Genomic DNA, 20058 nt, shown 5'->3' with positions numbered 1-20058 from the left:
CCTGAGAAAGCACTCGGAACCCTGGAGTGGTGACTCTGGGGCTATGACCCTTCCTTGTAGGCAATCCTCCCACACCCCTATCCTCATTCCTGGGGTTAGTCCCTGGACGCAACACCTGCTTCTATACTGCACTAACGGTGTGTTGCATCCCTTCCAATACAAATTGGTGGGCAGTAGCCAGCTCTGTGTGCATAGTCCTGCCTATGAAGGTTGTACATCAGCCTTCCTCAGTCCAGGGGCCATCTTGATCATATGCATTGTTCAAGACAAGGCACACTGCTGCTTTTAGGTACAACCCTTCCCTCATTTGAGGCCCTGGTGTTTATGTTCACCTTCACTGGGTTATCCAACAGCCTTCATTTGTGAGACAGATGATGGCTGCACCCCTTCTGTTAGTACTCCTCAGGGAATCACCTCATGCCGGACATCAGGAACAATGGAAATGGGACAAAGGGGCAGGCCAGCATACACTGTGCGGAAGGTTATGACGGACCGATCTTCTTCAAGGACAACTGATGAGGGTTCAGTCAAACAGCACCACAGCTGGGGCTTACATCAGTCTTCAGGGTGTTTCTAGACGTTGTGCAGCCCTTTGAGAAGCGGACCTAATTCTGGCTTGGGCCAAAATGCAGATTACACACCCTTTCCCAGTTCACTTTCCCAGAGTAAACAATTGACAAGCAGACTTCCTCAGTTGTAAGCGCCTGGATGGAGGGGAATGGTATTTTCATCCCTTAAGTGATCCAGGACATCTGTCACTGTTGGGGTTTGCCAGGAGTAAACCAAAAACAAAGTGGACAGGTTCATGGGTAGGTTCAGAGATCCTGAAGCCTTTGCAGAAGATGCTCTGGTGACAGTTCTGGCTGATATACTGTGCCTATGCCCCCTGATATGGATTCTTTCTTGGCTGCTTTGCAGGATTAAGATGGAGGGCAGTCCAGTGATCTTGGTGGTATTAAACTGGCCCAGAAGGATTTAGTACTTGGACATTCTCCAATTCCTGAGAGAAACTCCTTAACCACGTCTCAATCGACCTGATCTATTTTGTCAGGGATCAGTCTACCATCATGCCTACAATCGCTGGCTTAGATGGTCTGGCTGTTGAAGTCATAGTCCTGAGTTCTCTCTAACCCTGCTATTCTTACACTGCTTAAAGCAAGGAGTCGACATTTTAGGATGTTCTGTCATCTTAATTGGAAGGCTTACTTCACGTGGTGCAAGTTATTACTCCTTGACACGTGTCCTGTCCTTTCTCCACTCTGGGGTGGATCAGCAGTTGGCCTAAACATCCTGAAGTGTTTGGCCTTTGCTATTCTTGTTCAAAGATCCCTGTCTGCTTATTTGCTTGAAAAGGCTTTTGGGATTCACCCCAGGATCTTAACGCAGTAGTAAACTCCTTTTGTTACTTTTACTTTCAGGTAATCTTATAATAAAGCTTACCTGTATATGAAATGAATATCTCCTTAACTTATTCCATACAGAAGTTATATGCATGGTTTGTAGCCGGTGATGTCATTGTGCTCCGAATTGAGGGCACAGTGAATATGACATCAATATAGAGCTCTGTGCCGTGGCCGTGTGGGAGTAACGTCATCGTGACTCAGCCATTCAAATGGCCAGAGCCATAAAACCTGGAAGGAAGACTGGGTGAGGATGGATGCCCTGTCAGCAGTGCATATTAGCATACTAGCACATTATGCTATTAACTTGCAGGCAGACCGGAAATGTTTTTTTTTAATTGTATTTTAGTTTACTACTGGTGTAATCTGGTCCTGTCGGCTCTACAGAAGCCTCGTTTTTAAATTGTATCTGGTAAAAGGAAATCCCATGTCTTATTCCACTATTTCTACCTGGATTGCGCAGGTTATCACTAAACCGTATGCTTCGAAGATTAGGAAACCTTTGTCTCCTATAATGTTCTCTTGACTCATTCAGTTGGTACCTCTTGGGCTTTTTAGGTACAGGCCACTGTTTCTTAGATTTTAAAGCTGCCACCTAGTCCACTGTTTAGAAGTTTGTTAAAGTTTACCAGGTGGATGTTCACTACAACTACAAGCATAAGGTGCTTCAAGCTGTGCTTTTGAGTTTGGTAAGGTTTTGGGCTGGTTGGCCTTGTTGTTGTGTTACCCACCTGTCAGTTGCATTGCTTGGCGTTAGCTAGAGTAATGGACTCTACTGTAAAATTAAGAAATGAGGATTTTGACTTATCTGTCAAATCCTTTTATTGGAGTACAGGACAAAGGCTCCCTTTAATAAAGACCATAGTTTATATGCTGCCACCTTTTAGGTAAGGACACTTGTGAGACAAAAATCCTTATTTACTTTATCATCCACTGATGATACTATTTCTTCATAGAAATAGTAGAAATAAAACCCCTACTCAAACTGTCATGAGCGTTGAAAGATCCCTCGCTTGCTGTCACTAGAAGTAGCGAAGCAGCAGGGGCTGCAGAAGTGGGAATATGTTACATGTTCCACCCTAAAAACGAGTGGAACATGTAACATGTTCCAAAAGGTGAACTTATCCTTTAACCTGATTGATGCAGTACATTCTGCTATGCAGTTGATGGATCAGCCTGCTATTCCAGGCATAGGGTCTTACGGCTGCAAAGACGTTACCAATAAACTAAGGATTTAAAAGGTTCCCCTGTGAGCACTGGAAACAACCTATAGAGTTGTGGGCCTCTCCTGATGATGTGAAGGAGCTTTTCCCTTTGAAAGATATTGATAATTGGTCTCTGCCCACTACAGTCATCCATCTTAGTAAGCATAAGCTTAATAAGTCAAGGGTGTCCTTATCTTTAGTCATTTCACTGAGAGACAGTTGGACTCTCTTCTTGAGTATCCGTTTGAACCAACTGGAGCAATTCTACGTCCTCTAATGGTGATGTTGATTTTGATGCCATGTCAAATGGATTATATGCCATAAAGGGTTCCCTTCCAGCACAATGCCAAATTCTTGTGTCCTTGAACTTTTGGGACAAATATCCTGGAGTGCTGTGCTTCAGCTGTGATGGCTTTTTGCAAGTAGCTAAGCTTGAGTCTTCCATAGGGGCATTGTCTGTTCCCATGTGTAGGGCACTTTGGAATGCTGATGGTACACCAAAGAAACATTTGGTTTACTAGCCCTTCAAAACAAAACATCTCTCTGGATCTTCCCTTGACCTTATATGCCAGCTTTAATGCAGGAGATCTGTGGATAGGACAGAGGAACCCCAACTTCCATCCACTACTTCATTAGTAACTGGTAGGTGATCAAAGTCTACTTCCAACTCAAGCTGCCGATCCTGATGCCGAGATCCCTATATCTAATTTGCTTACATTTTTGCATGAAAGTGTGGCCCCTTTCTTTTGCAAGTGGGTGGGAACTTGTTTGTTCAGCCTGCTGGTTCCCTTGTAATTTACCTCCTTGTAAGTCTCCCCCTTTAGCTTACTCTGTAGACCTGTCAATCAGGCATTTCCTTCAGCTTCCCTTCCTCACCATTCTGATATTACTGCACCACAACGGTGCATCTTTCCAGGTTTGTGTAAATTCCTCGCACCCTGGAATTTCAAATACCTAATTTGGTAGGGGCCTGTGCTTCGGGATGGTGTTCCACTTATATGTCATGTCAAATTTCTTACTGCAGAGGAGACCCTTTCTGTAATGAACAACTGCACCCCTTGCTGTGCTTGATCCTCCTCAGCCTTATGCCTCCCCCCGCGGGACCTATTGATCTACAAGGTCAACAAGAATCAGTTTATACTGCTTCTTTACATAGAAAAGACCCTACTCTTTAGTGTCCTCAAGTAGTTCTGGATCGTTATCACAGTGCTGACCCTATTGTCCACCCTAGTGCCTTTTCTTGGAATCCCAGTGAACCCTTTTCCTAAATTAGTTTCCTAGATTTTTAAAGTTCATGCAGTTCTGTCATCTTTTTACGGTGGTATGCTGTTCCACCTCGTTTTTTGGTGAATGGTTGGTCAGAGCCTTCATTTGCTGACTGAGACCCATAATTTCTTCTGGTAGCACTTTTTTCCCCATAGCGGTATTATCTGTCCTGGTCATGCACTCCAGGTTGATCCTCACCTTGGTCATGGCAATTTCCATATTGGTTGACGTTTTTCTCCTCACTTTTTTTAAGCATTTATTCCTTCAAATACTCTTGTAGTATGATCTTCCCTTTGTTGAATCTCTTAATGGCTTTTGTCCACCCCTCAAGTCTGACTGATTTTGGAAATTCTGACTCTTTAGTAATTTCTACAGTTCCTATGTTCCCCAATGGATGATAAAGAAAATAAGATTTTTGTACTTACCATAAATTAGTTTTCTTGAAGTTCATTAAGGGACACTGCTGTTATTGGTTTTATGTGCTGCTTGCTGACAAAAATGGGGCATGATGGTTGGATGTGAGGTTAGAAGGGGTAGCTTAACGTTTGGTTGCTAGTGTCCCATCCTCCTAAAGGTATAACATAACCGTTTAGGAATTCTTACAATTCCTGTGCACCTCAGTGGACTTGAAGAAAAATATTTTACAGCAAGTACAAAAATCTAATTTTGCCTTGTAATTTCACCTCCCCCTCTAACTTTAAACACTTCACTGTTGGTGCACAAATATAATGAGAGGGTGAACTGAGTAGTAATGATGTGCCAGAGTTAGGAAGGGCTACCTAGAGCTCCCTAACAAATGGTTCAATTAGATATAATCCCGGTCACCAAAATCTCATATAATCCTGTACTTTCAAAAGTTTTCAATCCTGCAGTTTTCCAAAAATATCTAGTCATCCTGCCGTGAAGGATCCTTGTTCAGGGAGGCTGTGTTATGGGGGGACAGTTTTCACCCAATTGTGCTTCTGAATTGTTACCTTGTCAGAGTCACTCCTTGAGGAGACTAAAAGCGACTGTACAAACACACTGCACCTGTCACTGTCCTTAAAAGTATGTGTGTATGCATGCATTAATATATATTTATTTTAGCCAAATTCATCAAGTTGGGGTTTAGATCTAACATTAGGTTTCAGGGGTCAAGGGTGCTCAGAATGGTAAGTACAATTATTCAGGCACTTTCGGTTGACTGCCTATTTACAGTTTTGAAGATTCATGTTATTATAGTACTGTATATGTCATCTGTCCATGCTTAGCTACAGAGACTTTTTTACTGAAAGATTAGTTCTCAGTTATTTGGGCACTATGTTTATTAGTAAGCACACCCATGCTGGCATGATTGAATGTCTTTGGACTAACTTAATAATGGCCAATTCACCTAATTACACTGTACACTACAGCACATGTTTTTGTGCATTGATTTGAAGTGTATTGCCTTAGGCATCCCAATTAATTTTGCATGGGTGGTCAACGCACCTCAACATATGTAAAAAAATTAGGTTCAGTACCATTTTTTTTAATCAGAGCAGTGCTCGGTGCATTTGTATCTGTGCATTGCTGTGCACTTCAACATAGCTACATTCCAGTTCACTGGAAATGTGCCCTGGGGCACAATTAACTTTGAATGGCAAAACACATCTACAGGGCATTACCATGCATTGCAAGAACACACAGTTATAACCTGTGTCAGGGTGTGGAGAACTTGACCCCTCTCTTTAACTATTCCCTTGCATTACAAAGGTGTTGACGTATCATAAGGAAATTGTACAGTGATTGCACAATTAGATTGTAATCTTTGTGGCCAGTTTAAGATGTACTGTCAGTGTGCATATGTAGCAGAGAGAATGGTGATATATACAGTTGTGTTCAAAATAATAGTGTGTTGAAAAAAGTGAATAAAGCTCAAAATCCTTCTAATAGCTTTTATTTCCATACACACATCCATTTGGAACACTACACATTCTATTCCAAATCAAAACATGAAGAAAAATATATCAAATTTGTGTTGTTCCTCTAAAAAAAATTGAAGAAAAGTGAATATTAGACTGTTCAAAAAAATAGCAGTGTTTTGTATTCTTCTTTACAAACTCAAACATTCACTATATAAACTGAAAAATGTTTGAAGATTTTGCTTTCCTTTGAATCACTTAATGAATATTTAGTTGTATAAGCACTGTTTCTGAGAACTGCTGTACATCTGTGTTGCATGGAGTCAACCAACTTCTGGCACCTGTGAACAGGTATTCCAGCCCAGGATGATTGGACTACATTCCACAGTTCTTCTCTATTTCTTGGTTTTGCCTCAGAAACTGCATTTTTGATGTCACCCCACAAGTTTTCTATTGGATTAAGATCCGGGGATTGGGCTGGCCACTCCATAACGTCAATCTTGTTGGTCTGGAACCAAGATGTTGCACGTTTACTGGTGTGTTTGGGGTTGTTGTCTTGTTGGAACACCCATTTCAAGGGCATTTCCTCTTCAGCATAAGGCAGCATGACCTCTTCAAGTATTCTGATGTATTCAAACTGATCCATGATCCCTGGTATGCGATAAATAGGCCCAACACAGTAGTATGAGAAACATCCCCATATCATGATGCTTGCGCAACCATGCTTTTACTGTCTTCACAGTGTACTGTGGCTTGAATTCAGTGTTTGGGGGTCGTCTGACAAAATGTCTCCGGCCACTAGACCCAAAAAGAACAATCTTACTTTCATCAGTCCCCAAAATGTTGCGCCATTTCTCTTTAGGCCAGTCAATGTGCTCTTTGGCAAATTTTAACCTCTTCAGCACGTCTTTTTTTCAACAGTGGGACTTTGTGGGGACTTCTTGCAGATAGCTTGGCTTCACATAGGTGTCTTTTAATTGTAACAGTACTCACAGGTAACTTTAGACCTTCTTTGATCTTCCTGGGGCTGATTGTTGGCTGAGTCCTTGCCATTTTGGCTATTCTTCTATCCATTCGAATGGTAGTTTTTTGCTTTCTTCCACGTCTTTCAGGTTTTGGTTGCTATTTTAAAGCATTTGCAATCATTTCAGCTGAGCAGCCTATCATTTTCTGCGCTTCTTTATATGTTTTCCCCTCTCCAATCAACTTTTTAATCAAGGTACGCTGTTCTGAACAATGTCTTGAACAGCCCATTTTCCTCAGAATTTCAGAGAGAAATGCACTGTAACCAGCATGTAAAACATTTGCTGCCTTCCTTCCTTAAATAAGGGCAATAATTGCCACCTGTTTTTCAAAGAATGAATGACCTCACTGATAGAACTCCACACTGCTATTATGTTGAACATGCCCCTTTCAATTAGTGATTCAATTACACAGAATCAGCAGCATGCATGTCATGACTGTTTTGGGTCTGTTGGATTTCTATTAATCTACTACACCTGCTAGTAAATGATTTGCCATATAGAAATATCATTTCTACCAAAAACCGTGATTGATCAGGTTAGTGATGTCTGGCTGCTATTATTTTGAACACAACTGTACATGAATTGTAAATGTACTGATCTCCATGTTAACTGCTCTCCCAGTGTAAGGGAAGCATATAAAATAATGATCAGCTGTAACTGATGATTTTAAAGGTGCCTGTTCATATTCTAACCAAATCACTTGCTTTTTTTGGTATTTTGATCAGAACTTAAAAAATCAAAGCATGGGTATCTTAAGATATTTTTTTTTTTGTTTGTCAAAAAATGTACAATTGTTAATGAAGATTTTATCAGAGAAAAAAAAACCCCCAAACAAACAAATTGCATTATATAGTAATTGTGGTACCATTACTGTATATAGATCAGTCTTTTTTAACACACAGGAACCCTTGAAATAATTTTCTGCTGTCAGGGAACCCCTGCTAAAAATGACTACAACTCATGGTCAGTGGGAAAAATGCTCTTTACACTTGAGGTCATTGGGAAGAATTGCCCTCTTTTGGATAGCTAAAACGAGTGTAAGTGGGAACTTATCTGAGAGGCAGAAATTGTTCAATGCTCAAGGAACTACTAGCAATCACTGCAAGAACCCTAGCTGAGAAACCCTGATAAAGACTGTAACAGCAACAAAGTTGCAAACAGATAAAGCTAAAAAAGAAAGCCAAGCATAAAATTTACAATCCATTTTTCCTTTTGATTGTAACTTTTATTTATTTTAACCATTCCTGGGGGACATACACAATACAATAATTTGTACAGTCTAAAGAAGTGCAAAATTATCCAAGTTTTATAATTATTTTTATTGTGCAATCCATCTCACTCTCTATAAAGCTGCTCACACCAGTGTGTTACAAGGTAACAGAATTAAAAAAACAAAAAACAAATTCTATCCTTTTTTGAATAGGCAGGGGACATGTCTGGATTCCTCTATCCACACAGACAAGTTGAAGAATAGAAGAATCCTGCCTGCTGAGACATTGGGGGAGATTTACTAAAACTGGAGCACTCAGAATCTGGTGCAGCTCTGAATAGTAACCAATCAGCTTCTAACTTCAGCTTGTTCAATTAAGCTTTGACAATAAAACCTGGAAGCTGATTGGTTTCTATGCAGAGCTGCACCAGATTTTGCACGCTCCAGTTTTAGTAAATAATCACCATTGCATTCTGACAGCGGGGACTATCAGCATACACTGATCAGGGGCTACAGCTGCTGATTGAGAAACATTTTCCAATAAGCCCATTTGACAGAAGCAAATTGTTAGATCTTTTGGCCACACATGGATTGAAATGTGGCCATTTCCCGCTGAACTGGCCAAATTTGCGATCCACCTATGGCCAGCTTTTGTTGACGGATTTGAAATTGGATAGGAATTTTAACACTGTTTAATTGTTTTTTTCCTTATAAACATCAGAAAAAAATATTGATTGAATCCAAATAAAAGAAATAAAAAACAGATGCATGTGAGGCTGGCGTCAAATATACAGAATTGTCCAGTCTCACTAAATACACTGCAGTCTGCTTAGATCTAATGGAACATTTCCATTCATGACCAGTCCCCGTTGCATGCAGCCTCACCTCAGTGGCTAATATAAATGTGGTGAATGTGCTTGCTTTCACTATGTGCCTCTGTGCAAGCTGAAATGTATGTAAATCCTGGCCAATTATGGTCTTTTAATATACAATATTAAAAATATTTTGCTATATATTTTTCATAAATTAACAAAAAAACAGATTTTTGCAAGAATACTTGTGAGCTAATAACTTTCCGAGCTGTCTCTGTGTGCTGATTGTCATTGATTAAAGTGGTTCTAATCACAAAGTGGTCTTTATCTTAATGCATTCCCTGCACTAAGGTAAAAAAAAAAACGACCCCCATCATCTGTTCCTCCACACCAACCTGACATCTCTCACCACTCTAGTGCTCTCTCGGCTGCAGCCCTGTTCTCTCTTCCTGGTCTCATAGGAGACACATACAGCAGCGGGAGCCATGGGCTCCTGCTGCTGTCAGTCAAACTCCAGTGAGGAAGTAGGGGTGTGTGGCTTGCAGGTGCTGTGTGTCTATGGATGCACACAGCCCAGAACAGGAGTATGGCTGAACGGGTGACCCCTTGCAACATGCCCTGCTGAGGGGGCGCTTGGAAGAAGAATTAGTAGATAGTGCTGGTGGAGGACTGTCAAAGAGGAGGTAAGGGGCGACCGTTCCATACAGTATTGTTACACAGAGCAGGTAAGTACAACATCCTTTTTTAAGAACAAAATAGCCTTTTATTTCACTTAAATAGTTCTCAACCATCTCTGAGCACTACAGAACATAGTACAGTATGATGAGTGAGTGTTGTCCACCTAGGACAAGAAGTGTGTTAAATTTTTTTTTGGGGTAGATCTTGTTTAGAAATGCTTTAATCTCTTCCCACCAGCCGCACACTTATATGCGGTTTCTCGGCAGGTGAGCCGTTAACGCCACCTACAAGGGTTGGACAAAAATGTGGAAATGGTACATGATTTGCAGGTGTGAAAGTGATGACATATTTTGTTTTTTGTGAACGCGAAAGTGATGTAATTTTATTTTGCTGATGAGACACCTACCTCACAGGTGGGAAGCCTCGCTTTCGTCATTTACTGCATGTGCCGCTAGTAAGTCATGTCAGAGCTTATTGAGTTTCAAAGAGGGCAAATTGTTGGTGCTTACTTAGCTGGAGCCTCTGTGACTGAAGTTGCCAATTTATTTGCGGTGTCGTAAGGTACAGTGTCAAAGGTTATGATGGCATATACAGTTTCTGGGAAAACCTCATCTGATGAGCATAAACGCTGTTGACATGGTCAACTGACCGAAAGAGACAAAAGAACATTGCACAGGATTGTGACCCGGAATAAGAAAACAACTGCTGCAAAAGTGCCTCCAGAGCTCAATCTCAGTCTTCCAAAACCTCTGTCCATAAAAACTATGGGGCTGGAACTCCATAAGCAAAACATTCACGAGCAAGCTGCAATCTCCAGACCACTAGTGACCAATATTAAAGCTCAGACGAGGAGTGAGTGGTGCAACGACCATTAATCGTGGACTATCGATCAGTGGAAGACTGTAATATGATCCGATGAATCGAACTTCACACTATTCACAACCTCTGAACATGTTTACGTGTAGCAAACACCGTCCTAAGCTTACGACCAGGACTGTCTTGAGCCACCGATAAAGCATGGTGAGGGTGCAATCATGGTTTGCGGAGCTAGATCTTGATATGCTGCAGACCCCATCATCACCCTGAAAGGTAGAGTCACTGCCAGCAACTATTGTGTCCCAAAGACAGTGCCATTTACCAAGAAGATAATTCTCCAATTCACACATCTGGTGTTGTCAAATCGTGATTTGATGAGCATGCAAACGTAGTCTTGCACCTTCCCTGGGTGCCTCAGCCACCGAACCTCAGTATCGTAGAGCCACTATGGTCAATTTTGAAGAACAAGGTTTGGGCTTGTTTTCCGTCTCCGGCATCTGTTCGAGAATTGGAACCATTTTTGCACGAAGAGTGGTATCTGATTCCATTATCCACTGTCCAAGATTTATTTTTGTCAAAGGTCCCCTTTAACCGCTTCCAGTCCAGCCTATAATAGAATGACAGCTGAGCAGGAAGGCTGTCATCCTGAGTGGAGGTCCTCCCGGGATCACACCCTGTGGGCCGCGCTGTGGCATGAGCCGTCATCCACTGGACAGAGCAGATGACAAATCTGTGTACAATGCGATTGCTGTGACCAATCACAGCAGATTACATGGCAGTTGTACACAATGAATGGCTTCCATTCATAGTCATTTATTGGAAACTATTGTATTGATCTCTGTGTTTGGTCACAGTGATCACATGGTACAGACAGGGCCAATCACAGTTCATCTGTACCATGCGATAACTGTGGCCAATCACATCTTCACAATAGTACACACTGGATGAATGGATGCCATTACAATAAAAATGGTTTCTTATAATTCAGATTATCAGTGGTATAATCACAATTCTAAAAATTCTTATCACCTCCCCAGAGTAGTATACAGTGTATGGTAATACTGTACTGCTCTGGTCACAGTATGTAAAAACAAAAAATTAAAGTAATAAAAAAAATAAAGCATTATTTTTTTTACATACCGTCACCTGTCAGTGTCCCTCATCACAAGCAAACCAGTTATATGATGATGCTGTACTGCACTTGTGACAGTATGTTAAAAAAAATGTGGGAAAAAACCTTTAATTCACTTTCCAAATAATTGAGACAAAAAAAATGACACCTTCAAAAACTTGCCATGCATCTTACTAAATATCTTCGACTGTCTACTTTCCAAAAAGGGATCATTTAGGGGTATGTGTACTGTCCTGGCATTTTAGGGCTTCAAGAAATGAGATAGGCTGTTAGTACATCAGAACTGATCAATTTAAAAAAAATATATATATATATGCCATAGTTTGTAGACTCTGTAAGATACAGAATAAATAATATACACTGATTGGGTTATTTGTATCAAAGAAATGTAGCAGAATACATTTATGAAGAAAATTGAGGGTTTTTATAAAAAAAATCTAAGTATTCGTTTATATAGCAGAAACCCAATGGTGATTAAATACCACTACAAGAAAGTGCTATTTGTGTGCAAAATGATAAAAATATAATTTGGGTGCAGTGTTGCATGAGTAATTGTCATTCAAGGTGGGACAGTGCTGAACTCTGTCAATTGGTCTGGGCAGGAAGGAGGTGAAAGTGTCCGCTATTGAGGTGGTTAAATAAGATCCTTTCCTGACAAAAGGATAAAGTTGGTCAATCTTTCCCCCCACAATGCAATGTATAATTGAGGTGATTGCTGTCGGATTGTCAGTGTAGCTGCTATTGGTCGGCGTGTGTTGTTGTGTGCAGCATGCACTATGTCTGAGGAGGCGTGTGATGTGTAGTGGTGAAGGGCAGCACTTCCTGTGTGTGCGGAGGGATCTGGCGGTGGACACTTGGCAGGCGGTGTAGTGAGCGGCGGGTTACAGCCGTGCTCTTCCTGTAGTTGGCGGAAGGATCTGTATTCCTCCTCCCCTTCGCACACACGCACTGTGTGTCTGTATCCCCGCTTCCTCCTCTACACTGCTGGGACTCAATGTGAAGCACAAGCCCCGGGATAAACATGGCGACGTCGCTGCATGAGGGATCCACCAATCAACTCGATTTGCTCATCAGAGCCGGTAAAGCGAGCTCGGGGCATGCATGCAATCGAGGGGAGGGGGGAGCTGGATTGCGGGCGGCTCCAGCGAGCATGCACGGCCACCCCCGGCCCTGTGTGCAGGAGACTGGCTGGGATGGGAAGGGGTAGGATGGAGGTGCGCACGTTTTGCTTGCAGGGAGCGATGGAGGAGACGCTAGGAAGTGTGATCACCTTGGCTGGACATGGGAGGAGGAAGGAGTGAGGAGGATGAGGAGGCCGACATGTGTGATGGGAGTGCAGCCTGCAGTGCTGGGAGCCTGGAACCAGGAAGTGTGTCAGATTGTTGTCTGTGCCACGCTGTCTGCATGGACGCCGGGCTCTGCTCCAACCGGGCGGCTTCTGGGGGCTGCACACCTAGTGCAGAGCTCATCACTGACCCCGGACATTGGTGTCCTCCACTAATGTCACACCGATCACTGCTATGAGTTGTAGAATCAGCCCATCGCATCCTGTCTATGGACAGATCAGTCTTGATGTGCAGTACGCCGGGGTTGTTATTGCTCGTGTGTGTAAATCTATATGTGTATGTCTGTATAATAGAGGGGCTCGTGCTGATAAATCTGGCCTGCATCCGCTGATTGGTGTGTGTAGATGCAGGTATTGTCTGATTGTAGCCGGGCTGTCAGTGGGATGGCGGGGTCTGATTAGTGCCACTTGCAGCGTTAGGATTGCATACATTTCTTTATGTAACGTAGAGATGGGGGAAAAAAAGGGGGTTCGATAGCGGAAGCGTAGAGATCAAACGGGCTGGAGGGCTCGGATGATGGGCAGCTTCTGTCAGCCAATCCGCTCCCGGGGATGGTTCGAAATCCGAGAAGAGGCCTATGAACGTTCGGCGTAGAGGCTGGGCTGCGGGCCAATGGGCTATCAGGACGGCTTTGATTGGCAGCGGAATGTGAGCTCACAATGCGGATGGAATTGGAGGGAAGAGGAGAGATGTAAACACGGAAGTGAGGGGCGGGCCTTCAGCACCTGGGACACTGCAGCTAGGCAGACACGTGAAGGATGCACATTGTCGGTGTGCGCTGCACTAGTACTGGATTGGCCTGCGTTGGAGCCGCCTTACCTATCAGATGAATAGGAAATAAGCTAGTTTTATATTAAAAGACCTCTTTCGATGTTGTGGAATCCAGAATAAAATGATACAGACGTTTATTACTCTTTGTGCTGTACTACTGTTAGGATCTAGAAGTTCAGAGATTAACTGATCACTGTGTGATGATTAGCAGATCTAATGTTTGTGTGACATTTACAGATCGCCCAGAACAGGCACCCTTTTGGGTAACTTTAGCATTTGTGATAAAGATGGTTTCACACGGGGATAACTAGTGATTTAATGGCTGCACTAATAAGGGAGGTATTGAAGCCGATGGATATGCATGACAGCCAGTCACAACGTATATACAGATGTAGCATTCAGAGGTTTTCATTAACCTTCACTACTCTGCTGGGGTTTTTTTTTTATAATTATTCATACTATAGTTTTTCACAGTGTACCTAGGGACAAACCATTTTGGTTAGAGTAGAGACTAGAGTAGGTAAGCACTTGTTATACTTTTATATCAAATCATGTCTGGCTGTTAGCCTGCATAACAAAACCTGTTTGCTGGTGCACTTTAAGAGAACAGAGCCTTTGGTTGACAGGCACTGTAATATGGATAGTAAATAGACTTTTACTGATAAATAGTAAAACATTATATAAAATTATAGGGAAAAATAAGTTTTAAAATTTGCAAATTTCAAATATTGTGTCAAGTTAATGTGATTCTATTTTAGGGCCTTGCTTAAAAATAAAAGGTGTCTAGGTAGAAATATCTTTGTAGGCCATAGTACCCAGTTCCATGTTGGTAGCTTGCATTGCAGAACATGACAGCTGAAAGCCTGTTACCATTGGCAGCACAGACCATTCTAAAGACCCGTACACACTGTCCACGCACAAAACTGCAGCAGGTTGGTGTGAGGGCAACTGTTCATCTCGGATGTAGTGAACCAGCATCACACAATGCCCTTTTTTTTTTTTTTTGAAGTGCACAAAGAGACACTTCACATCACAGCAGCACAGTGCATTTCATTTTTATGTGGCGGTTTCCTGTGCGCAAGATCAATGCAGCATGTTTGCATTTTATTTTTATTGCAGCTTACTGCACCTTCAGGTTGCTTGACAGTGTGAACGGGGCTCATAGAAAGCAGATGTTTTCTTTGTGTCCTAGCAGGGACTGGTGGTCTTCCAGTGTGGAAGAATGCCAGTTACCACATTTTGATTGAACAGGCATTTAAACCTCATTCTCAGAGAGGTGTTTTGCCTTCATTTGGCACGTTTTACAGGTGTACCTCGGTTTGCGAATTTAATGCGTTCTCAGGGATGTTTCGTATTGCGAAAAATTCATAAACCGAAGCATGGTTTCCCATAGGAATGCATTGAAAACCAATTAATCCATTCTGGAGGTCAGAAAAAAGTAAAAAAAAACAAAAAACAAAAGTCGCTGTCACTATAGGTCAGTGCTGGTTTTTAAATGTAATTACCAGCTTTTTTTTTTTTTTTCTTCACTATAGCTCAGAGAATCGGCTGTCACTTTCCTCCCAGCTAAAAGAAAGAGAGTTTTGTTTCCTTTTAGTTTATTTCCCCGAGTTAAAAGAAACAGTTTCCTTTTAGTTTCCCGAGAAACAAAGTATCCTTTAGCTACGGGGAAAGTGACAGCTAATTCTGTGAACTGCAGTGAAGAAAAAAAAAAGCCGGCAATTGCATTTAAAAATCGGCACCAACATACACTTTGTACTGCGAACAAAATTCGTAAACTGATTTTTTTCAATGGATTTTCATTCGTAAACTGAAAATTACGTTAACCGAGGCGTTCGTAAACCGAGGTACACCTGTAGTTGGCTGCTGAATAATATTGCTTTGATATTTGTTTACTGACAAATTTGTGATATACCCTTTTACACATTAAGATAGCAATTACAAGAAATTACAGTTTGGTGTATGTCACCCCCAGCTGCTCCTCTCCCCCTCTATGTACCAGCATTATTTTATTTGTACCTTGGTTTCTGTAGTGGTAAACAACTTTTGTTACACTCTGTGACATCATCGCTTAGCTTGTAAAATTCTAGTAGGGGCAAGCTGCTGGGAACTCAGTTTCTAGGCACAAACCCAGAACTACATTGCCCAAAAGACTTTCTCTGCATACAATGTGCGGGTAGGTTCTTAGTAGTTAAGGAGCGCTGGTTTTCTGGAAAAAATAATGTACACATATGGAAATGGATATAGAGGGGTGGGGAATTGTAGGACGTGGGCTGGTATTTTAGTGCAGCAAAGGCACTTGTTTCCTTACACAAAGTTAGGAGCACGTTGTATTTGTCACATCAACAGGTAGTTTTCTGTACTTATAGGTGTTTTACTTACAACACATAATTGATAATTGGATGTCACATAAATGTTACCCTTTTAGGCTTTCCTTTAATCTCCGCAAAAGGCCAATGAAACTGTTGCGACAAAGAAGTTGGCTGCTTGAATATACGGCTTTATAATTATATACTGACCACTCGTTTGAGCATTAGAATAACCATTAATTGCAATTTGGGTTATCCTTCAAATAGCGGTTATTTCCTGTTCTTATCACTTGCTAATATAGTTCCGTTCTAGTTACCTCTGGTAGCTGAATAATCCATTTCCTTTATCATTTAGGGAATACAAATAGTTTAGTTTACACCTGCTTCAGGCAAAATACTATAGTCATAGCTCAAGGCTTAAAATTTCCAGTATCTCCGGATTACACTACTCATTACCATTTGACAAGTCTCTTGGTGGCTGCATGGCTTTTCTTTTTACTTATCTTATTTTTTTGTTAGTTCAAAGGGCCAGTCCCCTGTCATGATAAAAATCATTATCAAAACTTATACTTTTCCTTATCTCACCTTCCTTAAGCCTAGTACACACGATCAGACAATCCTACAAAAAATACTGCTTTCGAAGCGGTCGTACAATAATCTGATCATTAGTACACCGCTTTCATTCAAAATTATTCGGAGGGACAAGCATGAAAATTTTTAATCAGAGTTTGTGTCCGTAAATACAATACTATACAAATACATTACACGACATTGCTTCTGAATTTTTATTCTTTCCTACAAGAATGTTTTTAACTTTAGTAACCTTTTCATTATCGATTATGAGACCAGCATGCAAAAAGAACTCCAAAAAATAAGACTATCATTTGTCCAATATTGTCATCATGTGTACAGGGCTTTAATGTCCCTTGGTGGCAATCTAATGCGGGTGCTGCTTAGCAAGCTAGGTGTTGTGTTGCTGTTGCTCAGATTTAGTTGGCCTGTTAATACTGCCTGTATTTCCCAAGAATGCTAAGTTTTATCACCTTGTGTTGTCTGTCCCAAACTAAACAGTTAAAGCGGAGTTCCACTTGAGGAAAAAAAAAACTAGCTGCTGACTTTTAAAATACCGACGCTTGCCTGTCCCTCAGTCCAGCGGTGTCCTTACCACTCCTGATTTCACCGGCTGTCTTCTCTTCCTGGCGCCGGCATCTTCATTGTGGGCAGCCAGCTGTGACAGCTTGCAGCTTCACAGCTGCCGCGCATGTGCAAGAAGCGCTGCACTTTGTGAATGGCCCTGTAGTGTTCTGGGATCTGTTACGTATCCCAGAAGACTATGGGGAGGGGGGGACAACTTCCGCTTCCGATCGCCTAGGTGATCGCTGTGGAAGTGGGAGCGCAGGTACCTGTCAAATTCAGGTGCCCACTCCCCAAAGGTGCCAATCCTTAATGGGGAGGGGGGGACAAAGCTTAAAGCGGAACTTCCCCTTTTGGGTGGAGCTCCACTTTAATGCCAACAGTAGCATTGTTTGTCACTAAACCATTTTCTAAAAATCCTTTCTAATCACTGTATACATGACATATCAATGTAAATGCTTCAGTTAATATGTCCATATGTCATAATTTTCCTTTACAGGCTAAATGAACTGTCCAGATATAACATTGGAGGCAATTGTGTACCTAGATGATTATTAAGCCACATCTATGCAAGAATGTTGTATGATAGGCCAGAAGTCTCCCAACTTGTGAACCATATTCAGGTTAACCATGTAGCAAACAACTTATAAGGCCTCTTTCACATGTGCATTCCAATCTGGTCTGCCTGTAAGTTTTTCAGGTGTACCCGATCATAAGGTCCATGGAGCCCTATAGACAAGTGGGTATAAATGGAATTGTCTGTTTACACCCACCTACCTCCAGGTCGGTTCAGGTCCGGTTTTAAAAAAACAAAAACAGAAAAGGACGGTTTTTTTTTTTGTTTTTTTTTTTTGATGGACTGGATTGGAGGTAGCATGATGTAAACGGACAGTGTAGTTCGTTTACACCAGGGCACCCATAGAGCTCAGTGAGATCTGCCCTGCAGAAACTGAGCAGGCATGGATGTGACATAAACTCACTTGACTGATCAGCACGGGATCTACTCACAGATCCCCTGCTGATCGGAGTTGGCTTCTCCATGTGAAAGGGGTCTAAAAAGAATTGTTAGCTTTATAACCTAATAAGAGTGTTGCTTTTGAGTAGCATATAGCACATGTGCCACTACTAGAGATGAGTTTGTTTCCTCCAATGATATGCCACCTTTTTTTTTTTTTTTTGTTCCTACTTGAGCTTTGGGCTGTGTCATTCCCCGATTCAGAGTATGCCTGATCCCATCTCTAGTCACTAGTAATTAGAGCATATTCCACATTAGCAAAACACCTATGTGCCTTTTAGATGACTGGTCTTATATCTTATTTGTCTTTTCCAAGTATCTTAGAAGTCTGATTTTCACAACCAGGAAACTATCCATAGTTCCTTCCAAAATGCATAAAACACTCATCCTGCTTTATTAGTTTTTTGTGCAAATTATTTTATACTTTAATACAGTCAGACAGTAACAAGCAGTTTTTTTTTTATTGGAAATTATAAGAAATAGGTTAGCTGAAGTTTTATGTGCATTCAAACGAAGAACTAAAAAAAAAAAAAAAACAGTCAAAATGTGCTTTGCCTAGGAAGGGAAGATTGATTCACCCAATTGCCACCCTTCCCATTTGTACATGCATTGCCTTCTCCATAGCTTTGTTCAGCTGTTGGTATTGAAATACTTGTTTATGGGAAAATACAGTTCTATAATTCCCTTCCTTTCCTCTCATGTGGTTGGTAGCTAGTGCTTGCCAGATGTGGATGGGGAGGAGCCCTGGGCTGTGCATACATTTTAGCCGACTTTGAAACTGTGCGACTTTACTTGAAGTTGCACGATTTCAAAGCCACATGTTAGTGCGATTTCAGGTGAAACTTCGATTGCATCTGTGTGACTCCATGCATAGATGTCTATGCAAGTTGTACCTCAAATTGCAAAAAATGGATCAGGAACCTTTTTCTCAAATTGGGGTGGCACCGCAAAGTTGCACCAATTTTGAACGGTTTCATTACCAACAATAGGGTGCGATTTATCATGCTATTTGAAACTTTCAAATAGCATGAAAAGTTGTATTGATGTGAACCAGGGTCTAAGTTGCAATATACGGCTACCTCTCTTTGTTCCTTGTGATCAAATAGAGTGGCAGGGGTGCAAAAGGAAGATTATTAAAATGGGAGAACAGCAGTTATGTGAACCTGGGCAAAACACAGGTCTGTTTTAAGCTTTCGGTTTGCACAGACAGGCTGGCAACCTTCAGGCATTAGGTAGTGATCTTAAAGCAGAACTACACTGCACCTGAGCACCACAAACCAAAAACCTCTAATTCATTTTTAGTATTTAAAGCAAACTCCCCCACCCATCCATGTCTCCATGCTTTGTTTTGCTGAGAAATCAATTTAAAAACACCCTCATAGCATTTCTGACCTGATCACCTTGAGAAAAGGCAGATGATTAATTTAGCATTACTTCCTGGAATCCATCTGCCCTTAGCTTAAGAATGCAGACAGGAGGGTGTGCTTAGCTGAGAAAACCCCTCCTCCCCCTGAAGACTCCTGGGATGTATGCCTGTAAAAGGAAGTAACTGAAGAAATGTAAAAAACAAATCTGCTTTACTTTAATATCCATTTACTAATGCTTGCAAAATAGAGTTGATTGAGTGAATTTCCACCTTAAGAAACAGGTGGTTTTGAGTCCAAGATTGTCCATATGAAAGCTATTTCTTAAGTCTTGTGAAAATCGTATCTGTTTTGAGAGAAACCAAGGTTGTCATTACTGACATCTGCTACTGAAAATGCTAATTGCCCAACTCTCCTGCTGATTCAATATTTTGAGTTTCTGGCCTGAAACATATCACTAAGGACTTCTTACTTGACTCTGACTATCCTGATCTGTATACTTCCAGTTCACTGACACAGAGCAATCAAACCAGAGCGTCAGAATAACGGAAACTAACATTTTCAGAAATGGTTACCCCTTATTTCTCTGATATACATGCAGACCCCAACAGGACTGTGTGTATCATTAACTATTTTTGTATCTTTTTTTTTTTCTTTGAAAATATGGTTTTATTTTCTTTGTTTGTCTTGGT

The 20058-nt window shown here is 41.4% G+C and overlaps 1 protein-coding gene across 2 annotated transcripts in view; it reads left to right on the top strand.

Moving 5' to 3' along the window:
• The window catches only part of ELF2 (E74 like ETS transcription factor 2), a 141613-nt gene that overhangs the window by 98535 nt on the left and 23020 nt on the right, over positions 1 to 20058 (top strand). Inside the window, exon 1 of one of the 2 annotated variants that reach the window (XM_089688918.1) lies at positions 12308 to 12506. The exons of the other annotated variant lie outside the window; for it this stretch is intronic. Within the exon in view, the coding sequence (XP_089545044.1) occupies positions 12449 to 12506 (58 nt within the window). The 5' untranslated portion in view covers positions 12308 to 12448. Of the gene's footprint in view, positions 1 to 12307; positions 12507 to 20058 lie in introns of those variants that run through there. 2 annotated transcript variants of the gene reach the window in all.

The sequence above is a fragment of the Staurois parvus genome, unplaced genomic scaffold (assembly GCF_062004578.1).
Source record: "Staurois parvus isolate SC_StPar_1 unplaced genomic scaffold, SC_StPar_1.0 ptg000460l, whole genome shotgun sequence".
NCBI classification, from domain to species: domain Eukaryota; kingdom Metazoa; phylum Chordata; class Amphibia; order Anura; family Ranidae; genus Staurois; species Staurois parvus.
The sequence above is the reverse complement of the archived record's forward strand: the minus strand, read 5'-3'. Positions and strand labels throughout refer to the sequence as shown.